The 22,781-nt window shown below is 42.7% G+C and overlaps 1 protein-coding gene across 1 annotated transcript; it reads left to right on the forward strand.

Annotated features, from left to right (window-relative positions):
- Positions 1 to 326: 326 nt before the first annotated feature.
- On the forward strand, positions 327 to 19,985 carry LOC125020476 (neuronal pentraxin-1-like). Its single transcript, XM_047605827.1, has 6 exons — positions 327 to 669; positions 9,888 to 11,091; positions 14,263 to 14,971; positions 15,939 to 16,189; positions 17,643 to 17,822; positions 19,282 to 19,985. Exons 2-6 carry the CDS (start codon positions 10,333 to 10,335, stop codon positions 19,489 to 19,491), a joined length of 2,109 nt encoding a protein of 702 aa, XP_047461783.1. The 5' UTR covers positions 327 to 669; positions 9,888 to 10,332; the 3' UTR covers positions 19,492 to 19,985.
- The last annotated feature ends 2,796 nt before the right edge of the window (positions 19,986 to 22,781 follow it).

Below are 22,781 nucleotides of genomic sequence, written 5' to 3' on the forward strand. Positions count from 1 at the left end.
GAACTAATATTCATCTGAGTCACCTTTAAGACTCGATTACAAAGTTGACAGCAGAGCGAGAGGAGAAGGAGGAGGAGGAAAACTGCACTCGCTGGATGATATTTAGTTGTTGTTGTTGTCTGTCACCATTAGTGGGTCTGTCAAAATGCCAATTAGGTATGTGGGACTTTTCCACTCTGACTCTTCTGTTGTTCCCCGACGCACTAAATATTGTAACTAGGAAGGAGTGGCTCAACTTAATCTCCAATTAAAAAGGCTTGAGACGCCAAAGAGACGGGAGCGGATTCAGATCCAGACCCAGATCACATGACGGGCCTTGTGTTTGACTTAGAGCACAGAAAGGTGTTGACTTCAGTGAATAAATCCCGTTACATGAGTTTATTCACGTCTGTTGAGTGTTAATGAGCGGCGTTTAATCTGGGGAGGGCCGCTTCAGAGGCACTCATCACACTTTTTTCTGGAGATGCTTGTTCTTCTGAGTGAAGATGAAAGTGTTGGTGAAGTGTAACAGGTCAGAGACAGATACATCGATCAGTTCATGGGGAGGGAGAGACTCTGAGAGGGAGAGAGACTCAGAGAGTTAAAATTATCCACCTAAAGCCAATCCTCCTCAAGCTGATCAGTGGCTGAATGGACTAACCAGCGAGAGGACTTCAAACTTGCAGCCGGGTGAGAAAAACTTTTCTTTCTTTCTCTTCAAAAACATGTGTTGCTTTTTAAAACTTTTTTTTTTGTGGGAAACAAAAGCTCAGGTGACCTAGTAGATCCTGAGAGAGTGATGTTATCCGACTGGTCTGCAGCTCAAAGCAGAGGAGACTTGTTTCCGTCACTTTTTGTTCGTTAACTGCACATTATTCTATTCTATGTACAGCATCTCTACGTAAAACATTTTTACTCCATATATATCAACCTGTTCTACAGGAAATCAATGCATTCACTGTCCAGTCGAGGCATTTTTCAGCAAACAGGGTTAATTATCTAGAGGGAAAAAGAACATCTCACATGCGTCATATGAGGAGCTGAAGACACTGATCTGAATCACTGAAGAGATGTAATCGCGTCTAGTTGAGTTGGTTGAAATTGTTTTGTGTTTCTCTTTGGTCTTTATTCATTTTCCTGTTTTGTGTGAAGGCAGAAAACGAAGTTTAGTTTGTGCAGAGTGGGAAGAACTTATTATTATTATTAGACATTATTTGTTGTGCTCTGGTCAGTTTGTGTCGAACGCTGATATTTTCTAACAGAATGAGGCCTTTAAGAGGAGATTTCATCTGCTTTACTGTTTAATTGTAGAAGTTTTCATTCCGCCTCCTGATGCTGATCACCTCATACCCCCCTGACCCCTCCCTCCCCAAGAAGAAGTGTCTCTGCATGTGCCTCTAATTTGTGGTGCAGCGTTGATGAGCTTTAGATCACGTGCAGATCAAATCTTTGACGACTCGCTTTCAACTTGCACGTTTGAACTTTTGATTTTCGCACGTGCACATGAACGCACACGTTTACTTTTTAAACCTGCAGCCAGGCTTGGCCATGTGTCTCGTGCCGTGTTCCGTTCTTCAAAACGTTGTTTCACCAAAGACCGTTTGTGCAACTTCTTTGCAATAATTTACTAAATATTACACACTTTTCTGAATTCAGCCCACATTCATAGGAAACTACACAACCGGTCTAAAGTTTTAGAACATCACTTAGTGTCTCTGGTACAGTTGGACAGGGTTTCATCCTGCAACAAGATAATGACCCTAAACTTTAGTCCAAGCTCTACCAGAACTACCTCAGGATGAAAACTAGATGGGAAGCTTGAAGACATGGAGTGGACCATGGCCCCGTCTCTAGACTTTAACCCATGGAGCTGGTTTGTGATGAACTGGAGTGACACACATGTTTCTGGGAAGAATTCTCTGAAAAATATTTGATTTCCATTTCAAAAAGAAAGACGTGTGTTTACATGTTAAATCAGACAAAGATGTTCACTGTGATGAGTCCAACGTATATTTCAGGTTATTCCATGATTTTTTATTTATTTATTTTCTAACTTCAGTTGTTTATTTGGTCCATGCTTTCATTTCAGAGTAAAATGAGACAATAACCTCCTGAGACCTGAGCTTTTATTTTGGAACAGGAAGTAGTATTTTTTTTTTCAATATCCTCTGGACACTGGGATTATTTCACTATTTAAATTATAAAGAAGTCACCAATGTGTGTAGCTGTTTATTTTAATACCTGAAGACAGAATTGCAAACAATGAAGTCCCAACGTCCTCAAACGAGTACTTGCTAAGTAGCAAAAATTGCTAATTTGTTAAATTAAATTTGCACGTCATATCAAACTAGAAATGTTAAAATAACTAAGTTTTAACCTTTGCTACCACTAGATGGCAGAGTAAAACGTCCACTAACGAGGACAACAGGTTCAAATGAATTTTTTTTTTGCAAAGAAAAGACAGAAATATTGGATTGTTCTAAAACTTTTGACCGGTTGAGTTTGTGTTAAAGAAACATTTGAAAACTGGTCAAATTTTGACTCATAGGACAACAGGACGCAGCAGATCTCGTTTCCTCCACGTTTACCCTCCTTTGGCTCCTTTCCCGTTTGGTTTGGTGCTGATGTGCTCGAGACTCACGTGCAGCCCTGAGACCTTGGTTTGACTCCTCTTCATTAGCCACCGACGGCTTAAACAAAATGTTTATCCATCGCCCTTTCAGATCAGAGTTTCACCTGCGGGAAAGCGTGACGCCTGCTCCCGCTCCACCTCCGGCAGACGGACGGGACAAATTTCCTCTTAAAATTAAAATTAAAATCTGTGACGCTTTTGAGGATTTTCTTTCTGTCTTCTGCTTAAAGATGATCCGCCTCTTACACAGGGAAGGGGGCGGGGGTCTGATGTTTGGTTGGAAACCTGAGCTCCCTGCGGCGAGATACCTCTGTCAGCTCTCGCGCTAAGCCAGTGCATTGTCACATTACTTTCACTCTTGACACTTGAGTCGAGGAGCTTTCCGTGGGAATCCTGAGTATTTTACAGACAGCCTAACAAGGGTGACCCCCCCCCCATCCTCCCCCCAGCTGAGGTCTGATGAAGCCGTCAGACTGTAAACTCAGCTGGTGGGTTAACCTCTTGACCTGAGGGAGCTGCTACAACCTACAGTGTGGGAGTCACTTCAGTCCTGCTGGGAAGTTTCCTCTGTCCTCATGTAATTTGCTTCATGTTAAAAGGAGACAGCGATGCAGTTTAGCAGATATGTGAACGTCTGTAAATCTTCTCAAATCATTTACACACTTGTTGTGAGTACCTCCAGGTTTTGAAGCTCAGTGTGGTGTCTCTGGACGTCACCATCTTGCCAATGTCTGACTCTTCTTAAATTCCAGTTAATCCAGTTAAGTTAATTTATTTATTTTTTTTTAAATGGAGGGCATGAACCTGTAGTGATGTTCCACCGTTTTCCTTTCGGATCCAATACTGAGTAAATTTCTGACTGGTATCGGCAACGTTATGAAACTGATACTTTGTGTAAATACACCCTAATGTGTCTGGTAAAAAAAAATTGTGTATTTCAAATCATAGCTCCATAAATAATAAGAGACATAATAATAATAATAATAAAAGACATCAGACATCAAATCGACATTAGGGCATCAAGACCTGGTATCGGAAATATCGACATTTCAGTATCGATCCGCAATCACTAGAGACCTGTGAGGACGCGCGTCTGTCACTCAAATAAGCCACGCCCCTAATTCTGGACGACTTAGACCGGTGAGTTGCACCTGTGCATTTGGAAGAAATTAGAATTAGACAAAAATGGGTTTCTGTAAACATGTTTATTTCATCGGGGAGGGACTGAGGGGATTTACGCGATAAAAACACGCGCCTGCAAACAAAGCCTCTCTGCGTTCTGGCTCTTAGCGGCTGTTGACCCAAACACCTCTAAACTGTGATCGCTTGTGGCTGCGTGGATGCTGGAGGCGGGTTTCGGGTTCAAACAGGTCCCCGGTGGCTCTTCTTCAAACTGTTTCAGTTGGGTTTTAATTGAGTCGGTGTCTGTTCTGCAGAGACAGGAAGACGGATGACTCTGCTACATGACTCATCCTCCACAGTGTTCGCTGCATCTGCAAAATAAATAAATTAATAATTTCACTGCAACTTAAGAGCGATGCCAGTGGTAGAAGGGCAACCTGCGTATTCTGTCATATCATATTTGGGGGGTATAAATAAGAGGAAATGAAAAATGTCTGCTGTTGATCCTGAAAGAAAACCAGCTTTGTCATATTAGCAAATGTCTTTGTCAGGTTGTAGAAATATAAAACAAGGAACTCTCACACTGAGGCATAAATCTAACGAGGCCATATTTCACCTTCCTGCCTCTTTGACTGATTGACTGCGGACGGACTGGGAGCAATTATGCGAGTCAGCGGGACAAGAGAGTTATGAAGGGTCATTTTTCTACAAGACAAATCTCCCGTGCATAGATAATAATTAGATTCCTGTGCTCCGAGCGTAGAGGAAAAGCCCCTCCCCTTAATGACCTGAGAGGTTTTAATGTCCTCAAATCACAGTCTTACAAACCTTTAGACAATTCTAAACTGTCTAGACGGCAGAACTGCAACTCATAAGTGAAGCCAAAGCAGATAGAGCTCCCCCTGGCGGCTGGAGGCTGCAGTACAGGTCATAAGCTCCACCTCCTCCATGTTAGTGGGCGGGACTAAAACACTAAATACACGTCAAATACTTTGTTTTTCAAGGATGGTTTCGGTCGTTTTAGGTCGTTAATATAATGTCGATGCTTGTTCAGGGGAGAATTATTTGGATATGTTTGACGTAATGGCGACTCCTAGTTGCCATGCCAACGGCTCCGTAAAGTAAGTTCCGTGTATAATCTGCGTGAATGAGTCTGGAGGAAGTGTGGGCGGGGCATCAATATCGTAGCCCCGCCCTCGGACCGAACTGATCAGACTCTGGCTTCAAAGTCACAAAAAAAGCGTCGGTTTGACCGATGACAGGAAGTGGAGACACATTGTCCATATTTATATATTTATATACAGACAATGGTCTTAAACAACATGTTGTCTCTACTCAATGATCCTCTCACTCCAAACTAACAATACATAGAATATAATAAGTCACTTTAATTCCCAAACAAATATTTGGAGACATTAATTCATTAAGCGCTTCCTCTTAATATCTCCTTTCCGATGCAGACAGATGGGAGTCTTTTATCAGGACGAACACGCCGAGAGGACATTAAAGGGTTTTTATTATTTTTATGAGTCTCTCGTGCAGACGGGGGGAAACTCTGAGGCTACGTTTTAATAATGGAGGGTACACACACGTAAGAGGATGCTATTAAATAACTAAAACGCTTCATTATGCAAATAAAATCTGCCTCCTTATGTAACTTGGGGTTGTTTCTCATCACCCAGGAGTCATAATGGAGCTTTTACTGCTTAAGTAAAGGCTAAATAAATGTGCACCTTTTACCAGAGAGGTTTAAATAACAGTTTAAAGTGTTGCTACAAGTTTCTTTAGACATATCAGCTTTTAATTCTGCATTATTTCTTCAGGTGAAAGTCGTTTACTTTTATTGGTTTAGTGTTAACAGAGCAAACCTAGATTAAAAAATGAGCCGATATAATAGTTGATTGCTCATAAGAGGAGTCTCAGAATTTGTCAGATAATTTTTTAAGTATAAACTAAAGCACAGAGGAACAGAGCTGGTTTGGTCCTGGTTCAGCAGGTCCTGTAAAGGAGCCACGGGGGCTGGAACTCATCCCGGCTGGGGAGAAGATGTGATGCACCTTAACACCACCTCCTCTCAGTCAGTCAGCTGTCAGATATGAACATGCCTCCGTTTGAAGTGTCCCTCAGCTCGTCACCTGACTGCGTCTAATAGTTTTAGCTCTGACACATGATGTCAACGCCGGACCTCGGGTCATGTTCAGTCAGACATGACTCAGAGCACCTGACAGCCACGGGGAGGGTGTGGGGAGGTCACGGCCTCCTCGGGACTTTTCAGGGAGGACGGGACCCCACGGGGAGGAGTTCATGGCCGACCCTATAGGAAGGGGCTGGAAGTGGACTGAGAAGCGATGAGCGTGCACATTTTAACATCTCTATTAATGTTCTCTGAACTTATGAATAAAACAGTCATCTGATATTAGATTTTTGTGGGAGAATCCTTTTGAGAGGACTCGTGTTGGTTCTAATAACTGAACGATTTGAGGAAATAAAACATAAAATGAGTGATATCGGCTGGTGGCTGCACGTCAACGCACATGTTCCTCGTCTGCAGTGACACGTGTGACAACAATGGCTGCGACTCTGTGGGTGGGGGCGAGCTCCTCTGGCAGAACCAGGACCCTCGTTAAACAGCATTAAATCTAACCAATCCTATTAGTCTGTCACCCCTGAGAGGAGCAGGAGGAGCAGGAGGAGCAGGAGGAGGAGGTGATCTATAGTCTGCTGTGGCTCCACCGGGGGGTCACTCTGAACTTTAAAGCATTCAAAGGCTGAAAATAAAAGAGGAAAAGATAAGGATGACATTTGGGAAATGTGACAAAAGCTGCTGGTATGAAAGAATTTTCCTCAGAGATCAAAATGTATTTTCCTTGTAGTGTCACAGCTCTTCCTCAGACTCGGTGTGTTTTGTGCAGATTTTTATAACTAACTGTTTTAGTATGAAAGTGAAAAATACAGCTCACTACACACAGATAAATAAATGTAAAATACATAAAATACAACTAACTTTTTATTTTTCTTTATTTCTTTAAACCAGACGTTGATAAAATTAAGATGATTTGTACCGTGATTAAATGAAAAAAAAAAAACTTTTTCCGTGCATAATTTATTGAAGTTTATCCTTGAAATGTTTATTTATCTATTTATTTATTTGATTTATTTGTCAGGGACAATGCACATTAATAAATTATAAACTGTAGGTGCAATAAATCATAAATGAGCCAGAATTAATTCTCATCCACTGTCCCAGGCCAGATGTTAAAAGGCAACATCAAATACAGTGCATTAAAATGAAAAGAACGAAAGGAAACAGGAATAGGCCGTAGTACATGACAGACAAGATAAGATAAGATAAGATAAGATAAGATAAGATAAGATGCCTTTATTTATCCCACAATGGTGAAATTGTGATTGCTAACAGCAGCAGATACAGTCAGTCAGAGACAGTGTACATATGGATAAACATAGAGTACAAAAAATATACAAAAAAATAGGAAAAATATATAGCTTTTATATATATATATATATATATGTACAGTTGAGAGGGATGCAGACTGTGCAGACTGCAGGTATAAATATATATGTGCATGTAGTTACATACACAACAGTGCAGTTGTGGATGAGGAGGAGTATTGCACATGAATCAGGATCAGCACATATGCTGTTGTTGGTCCTCTGGGAGCAGATCTGATTATAGAGTCACAGCAGAAGAAACAACTTTCTTTACATTCCTGCATAAATACCAGCAGTAAAAAAATACTTTGTTTTTGCCTCAAGTATAAAGTTGTGGCGAATTGAAAAGTGTGTTGGGCTCTGGCTTGTTAACTTTCCTCCTTTTATCTGTGAGAACAATGAGGACCGTGCTGAAAAGTGGTTCCTCTAGACTCGCGTGCGAGGCCACGTGTCTGTGCGAGGTATCATGTCGTCTAAATCTCCAGTAAAGTTGTCCTCAGGTATCAGACAGCGGAGACTTCGCTGGGAGATTACGGCGTTCGATCTGGGATGTGTTCACGTTTTGCTCTGGACGCCAGAAAAAAAACAAAAAAAAGACGTCGTTAGAACTAAAATCATCAACTTCAGTTCTGCTGAACAGCTGAACTTTTATTCCAGTTCCTTAAAAATCAGAAAACGAGAGACTGTTTACACCTCGGGGACGTGCACGGCCGCGGGGGTCAAGCTCGGCCCATCTCATCAGCTGGTCGTTAATCTATAAGCCAGCCCATATCAGCTGACGGCTCAGCTCAAGCATCATTGGCAAATCTCATTCAAGGCGCCTATTTAAGTTGCTTTAGCCTGCCTACTTTTGCTGGTTCCCATCAAGCCGCTTTGTCTGCAGATCAATGTCAGCCCTGTGTCGCTGAGGCTCCTCCGGGCTTTGTTCTTCTCTGGGGTCTGTGATGCTGCTACTCTCGTTCCAAACATAATTAAAGGTTCTTCCACTAAAGTAAAGTGGTCCTGACTGGAACAATAAAGGCATCATTTATTCTCTGACCCTTATTCAGAGCAGGCAACAGGTGTTTAAAGGGACAATATAGGAAAATATCCCCAACACAGTCTCTCATAAATACACAGACTAAGCTCATCAACATAGAATGTGTTATTCAGAGGTGATGGCATCAAGTCGGCTATTTAGTTGTTGGGTGAAGCTTCAGATTTATCACTTTTGTCAGGAGGACGGAGCTTCAGGAAGGTCGGGGTCAAAGACGCTGAACTGGTTATAAAGATAAGAGAAAGTTAGTTGGTCTATTATGAAGTTCTGGGTGTGTAGAGTGGAACATTTTTTGTTGTTTGGTTTCTTTTTTGCTTCATTTTTGTTTCTATTTAGTTATGTTTTAATTATGATGATTGTATCAGAATCAGCTTTATTGGCCAAGTGTGTCTGCACATATAAGGAATTTGACTCTGGACACTTTGCTCAATGGTACAAGACAAAGCACTTACATAAGCATGAAAAATAAAAGCATAATTAAAAAAAAATAATAATAAAAAAATAGGAAACTGTACAAAGTACTTAAATAAACATGAAAATGTATGCTATCGTATTATATTTTAAGTGTGAATACTTAGACCCCCGTAAGAATAGCTTAAAGGACTTATGGGGATCTGTAATAAATAAATAAATCAATTAAATTAATTAATTAATTAATAATAATACTACACTTTAATAAAAATAATTAAGGTACAACAAACTGCGATATGAAACGTCTTGGCTTTGCTACACCTTGCATCTTGTGTTACTGAATTTGCTCATGTACTGTCTCTAAAATGAATTTAGTCGAATAAATGTTGCACGAACCTGCACAAAAAAAAATAAAAAATAAGTGATGCATTTAAATCAGTTTATACTTACTCAAGAATCCTGACAGAATACACGGTATGAATACTGATGTCCAAACTGATGAAATTAAACCCAAATAAGAAGCATTTTAATACAAATTTAATTAGATGATATAAAATATTCATGGGACCTGTTTCAAAAAGACGTTTAGCTCCAGGTACGATCAAACAACGCAGCCAGTGTAAGTAGAACCACAACAAGAGACGTTTATTTAAGCTTCTGCACTAAAATCTTCATTGTGATCCTTGACTCTTTACGTTCTGACTCCTCTCACTGTGCAGCTCTTTAAATGCTCCATCAACTCGCCGGGTCGAGGCCGGACGACCTCCGACTCCTCAGGGCGAAATATCACATAACAGCCACTTTCATCAAGTGAACCACCAGGCTGTGGCTTTATGGGCAGATTAATTGGATGTAACCTAATTACAGTGAGGCCCTTTAAGAGCCCACCCCCGCCGTCCTCCCCCCTGTGTGTTGTCTGCACACCTGCTAGCGTCTCTGAACTTATACTGTAGTCCTCTGGCTCAGGCCAGAAGCGCTGACAGACCGGAGGAGCGATTAGATAATTGCTGTTGACTGTTTATGATGCAGGTCGTTTTCTCTGCTCTGTAATTTGATCGTGACCCAGATTCCTTCCTGTTAAATCTGCCTTCTTCAGGTCTGTTTCCATTCTTTTGTCAAACACGTTCCAGTTGGTTGCAGTGCAGATAATTTGTGCTTCAGTTTGTGCTTCACCGGGTCCAAACTGAGCTCCAGTCGGGTCTTCGCTCTCCATTGACTTGTTTTCTTGATACCTTGTTTTTCTGTCTGTCTCTCCAGCGGGTAAGGGCTCTCTGGGATTTGATGGATGTTTAGAAGCCGAAGTTAAAAGGATTATTCCCAGCAGCACAGGAGGTCCTTGGAGCCGAGAGGGATCACCTGCCTGGCGGCGGCCCAACACCGATTCACCCCCCCAGAGACTGTGGCAGAACCGTCAGCAAACATCACCTGAGCTTTCGCCGACGAGCTATGGAGACAAGTAACCTTGAGTAACTGTTTGTCTACAAGACCAACCTGCAGAGTCAAAGAGTTTTGTTGGAGTCTAAAAAGGAATTTATGCCACCGGATACAAGATTTCATCCACACTTCACTTGTTGATATGATTTGCCCCAACATTTTCCAACCCAACGCCAATGACTCCCATACATGGTGTTGATCACAACAAAGTTAAAGCCTGGGTGGACTTTGGACTTTTATCGAAGAGAAATTTGGACTGTAATCAAACATGGCCAGAGATGTCAGTCCTCTGAGCCTCATGCTTTTGTCTGCGAGACACCAGCAATGGGTTGGAGCCTCTCTGGGGTTTGTCGTCCCCTTTTCGCCCATTCGCTCTCTAATTTTTTACTACTTCCTGTCGTGTGCAACAGCAGCAGGTAGTTTACCTGGCATAGAATACGATTATGGCATTAGCCCCAAATTTGTGTGCACCCCTGTTCCTCCTGAGGCAGACCCCAGTTGCTTTTCACCGCCCAGCGTGCCCCATGGGCCGAGCGGTAACGGGCAGAGCGGCGGCCCCGGCGGCGGCGGCAACCGGAGGGTCATGATGTCCGACGAGGCCAAAGCCACCATCTTGCACCTGCGCGAGAGCCTGGTGAGGCAGAAGGAAACCATCCTGGACCAGCGGGAGACGATCAGGGAGCTGACGGCCAAGCTCACCTTGTGTGAGGGCTTCGGGGGTCACCACAGCACCGGGCATCGCGACAGCCACCACGACCCCCACCACGACAACCACCACGACACACATCATGACAACGACGGCCACCATGACGACCACGACGAGCATCACGGCGGCCACCACGGGCCGTCGTCCTTGCACCACGGGCCTTCGACGCATCACGGCAGCGATCGCCACTACTCCCACGGCAGCCACAGGACGGACACCCACCACAGGAAGAGCTCGTCACACGGCAAACACAACTCCTTCTCCCCAGAGCAGACTGGAAAAACCCTGCAGACGCTCAAAGAGAGGCTGGAGAGCTTGCAGGTAAGCACTGAAGTCATTTTGTATTGCATTTGTAAGAATCCTGAGACCCGAGCTTTTATTTTGGTATGCATTTTTAAATCCTCCAAGGTATTTGGGATCAGTAGGACCTTAGAAGTATTAAAACTAAGCATCTTCTTTGAACAGGAAGTATATGTTTTTTGAAAAAAGCAATGTCCTCATATGTGGACACTGGGATTATTTCTTTATTTATATTATAAAGAAGAAGCCAATGTGTGACAAAATCCAAAACTGTTTATTTTAATACTTGAACATGGCTGAACAATGAAGTCCCAACGTCCTCAAACGAGTACTTGCTAATTAGCAAAAAATGCTAATTTGTTAAATTTAATTTTGAAACTTTAAATGAAACTTTAATAAACATAAATAAATAAGTTTTAACCTTTGCTACCACTACATTGCAGACTAAAGTGTCCACTAATGAGGACAATGGGTTTAAATGAAGCAGAATAAGCTGCAATAAAACCAAAAACTTAATGTCCCCATATGAGGACGCAGGGTCTCAGGAGGTTAATGCCTAAAATGAAGACAAAACCTACCAGGGAACATATTTAAATCTAGTTTGTTCCATGATCAGGACATTATATGTGTGTATAACCATTTCCTCAGCTTGTACCTTTGTGTTGTACTTTATAGATCTTAAGAAAGTTAATACGCCAGCTTTTTGTCTATTGTGCTCTGCCGTGATGAACTTGCGCTGCCATTGGCAAACAAATGCTTCTTTGGGTGGTGAAGTCATCACAGCTACTTTCTACATAAGTGGCTGAGCAGCGATTGAAGTGATCACGTGTGCATTAAAGAGACAACTCCATGTTACAGTTAATGAATAAACGAGCTCCGCTGGTCATGTGAGGCCGAAGCCGTTATCTCAGCACATTCCCTAATAATGAGGAGGTTGTGGGCTGATGAATGGGTCTACCAAACATGAATGGGCTTGATCATTGGACTGCTGCTCAATTATTACGACAACTGTGGCCCTCCAACATTAATACTTCTTATTATAACTTGAATCTGATCTTCTCCAAACTAGACCTATTTTTTTCTTTTTTTTTGTGCTCATACCAAACTGAACCTTATAGCTCTTAGCCTGGTTAAGTGTTTGTAGAAATGATGACTTTATTTTCACTGTGAAATGGAGTTGAGGGCCCTGGGGGACTTTTCCACCTCTACACTTTGTTCTTTCATTCAGCTCCAGGGATGTAGGGGGCCATAAATCTACATTTACAAATGAGTTGGTATTTCCAAAGCCTGTATTAACCTAAGTCAATTTCCATGGTAACAGCATTGAATCCTATCAAGGTTGAAACTATAATAAACTCAAGATTCAGTTTAAGACGTGACATCAATGTTTTATTTAAAATATCCACGATCATGCCGAGAGCTTTGGGCCTTTCTCGTTTAATTTTATTGTCTTTGTTAAATCTGCGCCAGATACTTTTGAGCATTTCTTTCTAATATTATAAAAATCATTCAACGCAAGTTAAATCAAAGCTTATATGAGCTAAAGCTCAGATATTTCAGGTGGAAATTGGGGAAGATGAGGATGAGGAGGTGCAAGGTCTGTACAACACAAACAGATTCAGTTTTGCAGCAAAGAAGAGTTGCAGGGGGTTGGAAGCCGATCAGAGGTTTGACTTAATTGGGGTTATACTGTGCCTTTACGTCACTGAGAGTCATAAGCTCAGTTACTGCTGCTTTGAATGTCTGCTGACGGAAACAGGGACTTGTTTCATCAAGGACACGACGCTTAGAAGGTGCTTTTTCTTCTTCTTATTATTATTGTGGCGTTTCTGAATTTGTTGCAAAAAGCAAAAGCTGGAGGCAACGAGTGTCACCCACACAACACCAGTCACCGTCAGACACACACCTCCCCTCCCACACCTGGCTGATATCAAAGATGTTGTTTCCAATTCGCGGATGTTGTTCCGGATCTCCTGGATATCAGTGGCAGAGGCTCAGCTGAAACTGGAAGACGCTCTAAGTTGATTAACCTTTGCCTTTGACCCTAAAAAACACCCATCACACGATGGGGTGAAGCCGTCCTTCAAACGGAAACAAGGTTTTAAACATAAATATAAATAGACTGGATAACATCAATTAGGCCTGTTCTTGTTTTCTGGAAGTTATCAGATGTTGTTATTGTTAGGGTTAGGGTTAGGGATTAGGGTTAAAGTTTTCCAGAATCGTGTTTTTTTCCATTTTGTTAACATTACGTGCTACATTTTTTGCCGGCTCGCTAGATTTCTCATGATTCTGGAGTCACATTGCAGCACTAAAACCCCGCTGCCCGCCGGCCTGTAAAAGCCTCATTATTAGCGCAGGTGGTCTCCGGATACGCTCGAGGAAAGCGTCGCCAAAAATCCCTCTCGATCCCTCGGAGGTGTGAGACAAAACAAGAGCCGAGCCAGGATTTTCCCTCCGTCGCTACCTCCTCTAACAGGATGTCTACGCCACCAGCCTCTAGGCCGCGCACCGAGGGACACTGGCTGGCCTCACCTCCAATTAGCCTCATCCTTCCTGACGAGGCTATTAATCTTGGCGTGCGCTGGCAGGGAACAAAGCCGGATTTTGCAGGAGAGGAAGCGGAGGATGAGCAAGCGAGAAGAGGAAGATGGAGGACGTGGGGGCAGGGAGGGGTGGAAACTATTCCCCCCCTGCAACTCTAAATGTCAGACTAGAATTCTTCCTTATTGAATTTGCTGCAACGCACTTGGGGCTCTTTGGCCGCATGTCAGACATTTGCTTTCAGCTCAGTTTGTAAATTGTGAAAGTGCTTGAAGCATAAAAGTTTTTTTTTTTCATGTTGGAAACGAAAGTCTCATCTCATGGCCTTAGACTCTGTAGCTGTTAGGAATGAATTCATAGCACTTAAGGTCAAACTGAAGCACTAGAGCAAACTCTGTCTATTCAGTACTTTTATTTAGATGCTACTCTTTTTATTAATGAGTTTCTTTGACACAACATTGATTTTGAAAGATCCCCGCTCATCGGTGGTTTGTTGTGGTAACTCTCAACCCTCATCATGTCAGGTGTTCCTGAAGTGGTCTATGATCTGAATTACGATTACACTGTATTTAGAAGAGGTAGATGTTCTCACTCCTAAGAGGCTGTGAGTAGATATTTTAGCTAATTAAGTTAATTCTGTGTCTCCAGGCCAGGAACTCCTCCAGCTCTTACTCCAGCTCCCTGAGGGAACTCCTCCAGCGGAAGATCAACGCTCTGGAGGAGCAGCTGCACAGCTACTACAGAGACCACCACGACTACGGTCACCATAACGACCACCACGACGACCGCCACGACGACCACCACGACGACCATCACGACGACCACCACGACGACCACCATGACGACCACCACGGAAGCAGGCACTACGACGACCATCACGACGACCACCGTGGCAACAGCCACCACGGCGGCGGTCACCGCGACGACCATCACAGCGGGCATCACAGCAGTCGCCACGGCAGCAGCGGCAGCGGCGGCAGCAGCAGGTACAACCCTAACAGTGGTCACCACAGTCGCCATCGCGATCACCACTACGACCGCCACTTCGACCACCACTACGACTGGAACCACGGTCGCGGTCACGGTCGCCACGGCAGCCTCCACAGCGACTACCACGACGATCACCACAACGATCACCACGACGACCACCACGACGACCATCACGACGACCACCATGACGACCACCATGACGATCACCATGACGACCACCACGGACATCACGACACCGACCACCACGACCGTCACGATGGCGGCCATTCCCCGCGGCGGCTGCCTGTCAGCAGCAAAGACAGGAGTGTGCAGAGCGCCGGCCACAGCAAACTGGAAACGGTGCTCGGTCAAATCCACCACAATCACGGTATGAACACACACACAGTTCTCTGAGCATCTAAACATAACGTAGCACTGCCTTGTAGTGCCTGATTAGAACAGAGGCCTCTGGGAATCCGTGTAATTCAGTGATCATCCAACCATAAATTACATTTCTGTCTCAAAAAAATCCCAGGAGATCACAGTTAGATTGCATTGCTTTGGTTATTTTTCTGATTAAACCTGTTTTGCTTTATCTTTTTTTTTTTCTACCTGTGGGCTGCTCTTAAGTGGCTTTTATTTATATCTAGAGACAATAACAGAGCAGGAAGCTGAAATCTGTTGCAAGGATCCCAGCTGATTCTGGGCTTCGGTTTCCTCCCGTTATGTCTGATTTATCACGTTTCCAAGTCTCTAGGACCTTCTGTTCAATAAGTTATTTAAGCTCAAAGTCTCCCCATAGGAAATGAATGGAATGAAGCATGGAGGCCAAAATCAGGCCCCAGAATGTTGCTAGGAACATGTTTCAGGTCATTTGGAGTCAATAGGTACAATTTTTGGGTGACATCTTTTTGGGGACCCATACATAGGGTTATGGTATATAGGTACATGGCGATTTGTCCACATTGCAAAGACATGCTCGTTAGGTTAATTGGTGATCCTAAATTGGTTTTGCATGTGAGTGTGAATGGTTATTTGTCGTTGTGTTTTAGCCCTGTGACAGACTTGTGACCTGTCCAGGGTCTACCCCACCTCCCCTTATCCATGGTGATAGATAATAGATGGATGGCTCGATAACAGGAAGTAAAATACACCAATCATGAGCATTAAATCATTAGTTGTGAGCCAAGGTAATGAAAGGTAATTAAATTTCATTTAATATATGCACCGATGGTGCGTTTGTTGAATGACAATAAATCTAAGTCATTAGAATATTGCATTAATGACACGTTAGCTTCAGGCAACTGGTACAATTGTTCTTTAAATGTGAACAGCATGAATCTCTGTGTCACCAGGACCCCACAAGAAGCTAAAGAGTCCCAGTGCCTTCCTGCTTGACTTCCCCATGAGGACCAGCCACATGTACGCCAGGATGAAGCGGTCGGTGGTCACCGAGATCTTCGCCATGACCATCTGCCTGAGGCTGAAGGCGGGGGCGGGTCCCGGCCTGGGCACGCCCTTCTCCTACGCGGTACCCGGCCAAGCCAACGAGGTGGTGCTCATTGAATGGGGCACCAACCCCATGGAGCTGCTGATCCATGACAAGGTAAAACTACTGTGGTGCTGAAACGTGGCCTAAATCCTGAGATTCAGACACTTTCTGTAGAGACTCACCGGAGAAATGATCAGTAATAAGACAAAAAAGACAAAACTTGGGTATAATCAAATTATACAGTATAAGTGGTTCTGCCGTGTTTCAACAATATTTTTGTCACAACAAAGCGAGTACGGAGCAAAGCAACAACAATCAATATTCTTGTGGATTCTATCATGGGCACAATAGTAGAATTTGATGATGCAGAGGATAAATAAAATGGCCAAAGTTTGTATTTTTGTGCACATTGCCTCCTGTAGGAATAATTGGTTGTATTTGGTAATTATATGGCCTTTTAAGAATTAAAATTTGACACAATTTGACCCAGTATGCGTGATATCATTGCTAAATCTCTCTGAAGTCGTGCTTATCTACAGAGACCAGGGTCATTCATATACAGACCTGATGGTTTTGGAGCTGTACTTGATTTATGCAGTTGACTGATAACTTTATTTATCAGAATTAGTCGAGCTTTAAGTTGCACTGAGTGACGACTGTACCCTGCATCAGCTCCAGACTGCATAACAAACGCAATAGACTGAAAAAAACAGTAACAAAATAAGTTTTCTTGCGCCGAAAGACCTTAGTCTCCTTAGAAAATAAATGTGTTGTTGTATTTTACTGCAAATATAATCAATGTGTGAACTCACTGATGCCTGAATATTTATAGGACGTGCTCAGTGTTAGTGATACTGATACTAAGTGAGTTCTTCTCACTCCACCAGTCTGAATCCATAAAACGCACAGTACAGTAAAATGTTCTGCTTAAAACATCAACAAACAACTTGAATGTTCTATTGAGTGGTTTTAGTTTTAGTCTGGGCTTCTTTTTCTTCTGTGTGCATGATGGAGGCTTTAATTATCTTTCCGGTTGTTCCTCCCTGAGAAGAACTGTGTAACTCTCAGTTTTAATGACACAAACAAGACATTTGTTCGCACACAAATTATTTAATTATTGTATTATTTTCCTAATCTTTCATTCTCCGCCAGTGAGAGATGTTTGTTTTTCTCCTCGCGTGCCCCAGAACTGCGTGCAGTGAGCTCAGCAAACAAACCAACAAAGCAATTAATCTGATTATTGTAATTGTCTGGCCTAATTATCTGCAGGAGTGACATTACTGTGAGGGATAACGCGTCTTGTTTGCTGACTGTAAGTCACACTACTTGGCAGTCACCAAACTGATGGATGACACAGTTAAATGATGTTCACATTCAGATTAATCTCAGTCTCAAACACTCAGTTTTTGTGAGTTTGTGGGGATTAATTGCCTCAGGCCCTGAGGAGGCTGCATTCTTGTAACATTTTTCTAGGTCATCCCATCACCTCCTCTCAGACCTGAGTCTCTAAAAGACGTTTGGCAAATCACAACTCATTTAACCTGCCTACGTGTCTCTGCCCCTTCAGGCCGTGACTTTGCCCGTAACCATGACAGACGGGAAGTGGCATCATGTGTGCGTGACATGGGCAACACGTGACGGCGTGTGGGAGGCCTACCAGGACGGCGTGAAGAAAGGCTCGGGGCAGAACCTGTCGCCCTGGCATTCCGTCAAACCAGGGGGCGTCTTCATCCTGGGCCAGGAGCAGGTACTGTTAGACTTTAGGCTCTCATGTGTACGTCTGTGTGGTCATTACTTCATTTACCTGGATAATATTACCTCAAACTGACAAATCATAACATTCCTTAGTGACTTGATTCCCTGTGGAGTTAAACAGCAATATGAGGACAATATAAACTTTGTATGGATTCTATAATGTGCACAGTTGTTAGAAGTGGATGGTGTAAACTGTCCACACATTGTCTCCTGTAGTGGGAACCAATAGACTGTTTTAATCAGATTTAGTAAAATTTTGAGTATTTAGCTTTTAGTATTTTGGTTTTAGTATTTGGTTTAGCTTTGAGTATTTTATGGTTATCCAAATATCCAAACTCATGGTTGTATTTTTACTAAAAACATTTGTAGAGTATTTGCATTTATGCTGTTTTCTATAAACTCTTGCTGAATTCTGAATGAGTCCAGTTGCACCTGTGCACATGATGTCATTGCTATCAGGGTGCTTTCTGCTATTTAATATCTTCATTTATATGCAGCTGTGAGAGGCAACTTCTGCAACATCGCTTCAGTAACTACGTTCACATGGATAATCCTGCCTCAGACTGAATTAATGACATAATCCTGATGCATGTGCAGAAATCTATATTTTGGTGTAGAATGTCTTGCGTCCACCACAGCAATATGGTGGACAGATTTTTATGGATTCTTTAATGTGCACAATAGTAAAATTCAATGATGTAGCGGTTAAATGGAACGGCCAAAGGTTAAACTGTGTGCACAGTGTCTCCTGTAGTGGGATCGAGTAGAATTCTTTAAACAGATTCCCTTTGGTAGAGGTGAAAACCCAATTATTCCCACTTTAAAATAAATAGTCTGGTTCTATTTTTACTAGAACCTTTGTAGAATATGTTTTCTTTGTGATATTTCTATAAACTCCTGGTCCAGTTAAAGTCATTTGCTTCTGTGTGCATGATATCATTGCTATCAGGGTGTTATCTACTATCTAAAATGCTAATTTATGTGAAGCTGTGAGAAGCAACAGCCCGAATTCTGCAAATATCTCCTCAGATGTGTGTGTTCACATTTTATTATTATTATCGTAACACACTGACGAAGTGATTCTGCTGCTGCACAGCGTCACATCTGCAGGAAACAGAGGAAGGAACTTTATTTACAGCACTAAATCGATTCAGTAGAAGAAGATGTCTCCATCTTCTCTGTCCACATGGATTCCAGCTTCGGTTGATCTTTGTTTTTCTACCTCCATGTTTCTGATTCTCCTGGAAACTCCTCAACCTGATGTTTAGTCCACGTGGAGCAAACAAGCTCAAAACGAACGGATTTCTTCCAACCAGAGTTTACATGGTTTTTAGGAGCTAATATTTTCCTACTGAACAGATCAACTGAGAGTGAAACGTTTTTCTAATCCTGACTTTTATGCTGTTTTTTTTTAAATCTCACATTTCTGTTCTTTCGTTCTCTCTCTGCAGGACACGATGGGAGGCCGCTTCGACGTTTCTCAGTCCTTCATGGGGGAGCTGTCGGACCTCCAGTTCTGGTCCAGAGTCCTGACGCCCAGCGAGATCTACGCCCAGGCGACCTGTGAAGGCCACCTCGTCGGCGACGTCATGTCCTGGTCGGAGGAACTGCTGGAGCTTCACGGAGGACTCGATGAGCTTCCCTTTGACCCCTGCCACTGAGGAAGCACCGATGAACCCCCCACCGCCCAAAGCTGTAGGACCGACGTTACCAAATAACTGATTATAAGAAAAAATAAAAAAGGCTGGAGAGTGGAAAAGTATATATTTGGTCACGGATCAATTAATTTCATCTCTTGCTCTGGTGTTTCATCATGTAGGTCTGCAAAACTTCATTATACGAGCTCGGCCTCGAGCATCTGGCAGAGCAAGGACTTACTTTTCCTTTTTCTTTTTGCCATTCCTTTCCGATCTTTTCTGCCTTCTCCGCCTACACCGTCACACCCTCGCCCCGACGCTCCCAGCAGGAGAGAAGTGAGCGAGCGCTGGCCGTGGGATTTAATGGCTGCGTGGTCATGACCGCGGCTGCTCGGGCGGATCCAGAACACATAATAGGATTTCCTTCCTTTCAAAGCAGGTCCGAAGGTTGCTGGTTGCCATTAACCCGCCCGGGTCTGCTTGTTTTCGGTGTGTGAGCGGGCATGTTCGTCTGAAGGACGTTGTTTGTTTTTACAGTTCTGGTCAAATGTGGGGAGATGTAACGATGTTGGTTTTGCAAAGAGATCATGGCAGACTGTTTTTATATTAGTATTTCATATTGAAAACTCCACAAAGGTTTTTTTTTTGTAGAAAGATTAATAACAACATGCTTTTGTGGTATAAAGCAACTAAATGTAAAAATGTTTTATGTAAACTTCTGTCTTTGTGACAGCGGATAGAGCTGTTACATAAGACACGTTACTGGGACGCATCGATTCAGGTTAACCTGCACCTCTGACACGTCACCGCGGTAACGCTGACGTCTCCTCGGCAACCGGGTGGCTTAGGGTGAGATTTACTTGTGTACGGCTACTTACTTGTGACTACTTGATCCTGCCTATTTCTGACACAGACACACACTCATGCACATGCTCAGAGACATGTGAAAACGGACCAAACTGTTTGTAGCTGCACTTTCATGTCTTTTGTAACAAAAGGGGTTTTTGTACATGTAAAATACATCCGAGCGTAATTAAAATGATTTTATTGGGGGCATCCCATTGTTCGTTGTAAATACGTACTTATAGCACTTTCTCGACCGTCACTTAACACTTTGTTTATAAAGGATCTTATTTTAATCCCTCGTCCCCTCTGAGTTAAACTCACACTATCCCGAGTCCAACTCTCTCTCTGCTGGAAAGGGGTGTACGTCGTTACCGCGGCGACTGAACGTCCCCCCCCCCGCATCAGGACCACGACCAACGTCGGCCCGTTGATATCGCGCGACATGTTCCCTTTTTGGAGCAGCACTTTGAGTGATAGTGGGCCAAATGCACGTCTCTGTGTTAATTAGACTTCATACACTGTAGTCTGAATGTCAACGTGTAAAAAAAAAAAAAAACTTAACATTAAGACTTGCTTACTCTCGCCTTTGGTGAATGCTTTAGTTTCTTTTCTTTTTTTTTTTTTTGTTAATTCTTGTGTCTTTGGCTGTAAATATTCAAACAGTGTGTCCAACCCTCAGTCCCCCCCCTCGTGTTTAAGCCAAAACTATAACCTGATATGTAAAACTTGAAAGAGGAAGAAAAATGCACTATAAATGCTGTCAAATATATGTAAATATGTCAGGATTTTGAATAAAACTATTTAAGACGTTTTATGAACTCTCACTGGAGCCCTGGTGTGTTTCAAGGTTTTGCTCCAGGACAGAATCTAGTGGATGTATCTGGTGTCTGGTTTCCTGGATTTCATCGTGGGACGATACAGAGACAGCTGGAAGTTGGAGCGATTCATCACTATGTGATGTGATGTGATGTGACGTCTGCTGGTTTAACTTGACAAAACCTTTTCTGTAGGTGTATTAGAAATAATCAAATTAAATCTTGAGCAGCAGCAGGAAAGACACATCTCTAAAAAAATACATATTATTAGGCTTTCGTTAAAAATCCATCAAGGAAGGTTTACCCCTGTACAGCCTCGACTATATATGGTCTATAGACCATATCGATCTATGCTCTAAACTCTACTTTCTGACTACAGTCCTTGCCCCAGTTTACATGCAGCGCAAGAAAATCTAATAACTGTTCTCCTCCTCCACACTAGGTGGCGATACGTGTCTTTTCAGCGGGATAATACCACGTTAATACGGCCCGATTTCCGGGTTGATCTATTACGTGATATAATAAACTAGAGTCGTTCATGTGTCAGACCGACATTTCAAACAACAACCAGACGGATAATAGTACATTTTTTAATCTTGTACGTAATGTTTGCGCTACTTCCGGTGCAGGTAAGATCAGACGGCTCCGTTTCTCTTCTTATTCTTCTTCTTCTATGATCGGCTTTCTTGGACGTGTTTGTTCCTGGGTCACACTCCAGCGCAGTGGTCGTGGAGCATGCGCACACGTATTATCCGATTAAAAACTACGATTCAATCGCATTATCTGGGTGTTTCAATCTGATAATGAGAACTCCGATTTTAATCCGAGTAACGTGTTTACATGCACTTAATTTTTTTTTTCACGTGCATGTAAACGCACTGACTGTGACGTCACAATGTTAGCTGGAGTTTTTTTTTTTATCCATGCTAATGCTAACCACTAGCTAATGCAACGTTAGCAGAAGTTGCATTTACTACGTTACCCTCCACAGTGGTTCCACTTCCTTCTTGTAATATCTTTGTTGGAGAAGCTTCACTTGATAAAGACAGACCAGACTTCGTCCCCTCGCTCAGTGCGTTTACATGCATGTGAAAAAAAAACTAATTATTGCCTTAACCCGACTTTAACTGGACAATTTAAGTGCATGTAAACACGACTAATATCAGAGTTCTCCTTATCTGATTAAGACACCAGGATAATGAGATTGGAAATTGATTTTCTCCGCCAAGTATACGTCTTAATCAGACTTTAACTAGACAACGCATGTGCTCACCAATGCACGATGAGGTGATTTTTCAGACGTATTGATATAAAAGTTTATTGCAAAAGTACAATGGAAACACTTTTTCCACATTTCCACGTCAGCGGTGTCACCGGAGATGGCGTAGGGTGTCCTGTGACCAGTTCGTTTGAAGTGTAGAAGTATTTGCCTGGCGTCTCTTTGTCGTTAGATTTCTCATCTTGGTCACCACCTGCTAACTCAAGCTACTTCTCCACCAACACCAGCATCTCCCCTGTTTTCCTTCATCACATAGTATTTAGCTCCACATCTAAAATGTTTTGCATGCCCATTTGTTTCAGCTTTACTTCTGATCACTTTTAAGTAATGAAAAACAGAAAGCTAACTCTTCTTCTTCTAACGGACTTGTTTGC

The sequence above is a fragment of the Mugil cephalus genome, chromosome 14 (genome assembly GCF_022458985.1).
Source record: "Mugil cephalus isolate CIBA_MC_2020 chromosome 14, CIBA_Mcephalus_1.1, whole genome shotgun sequence".
In the NCBI taxonomy this organism is placed as follows: Eukaryota; Metazoa; Chordata; class Actinopteri; order Mugiliformes; family Mugilidae; genus Mugil; species Mugil cephalus.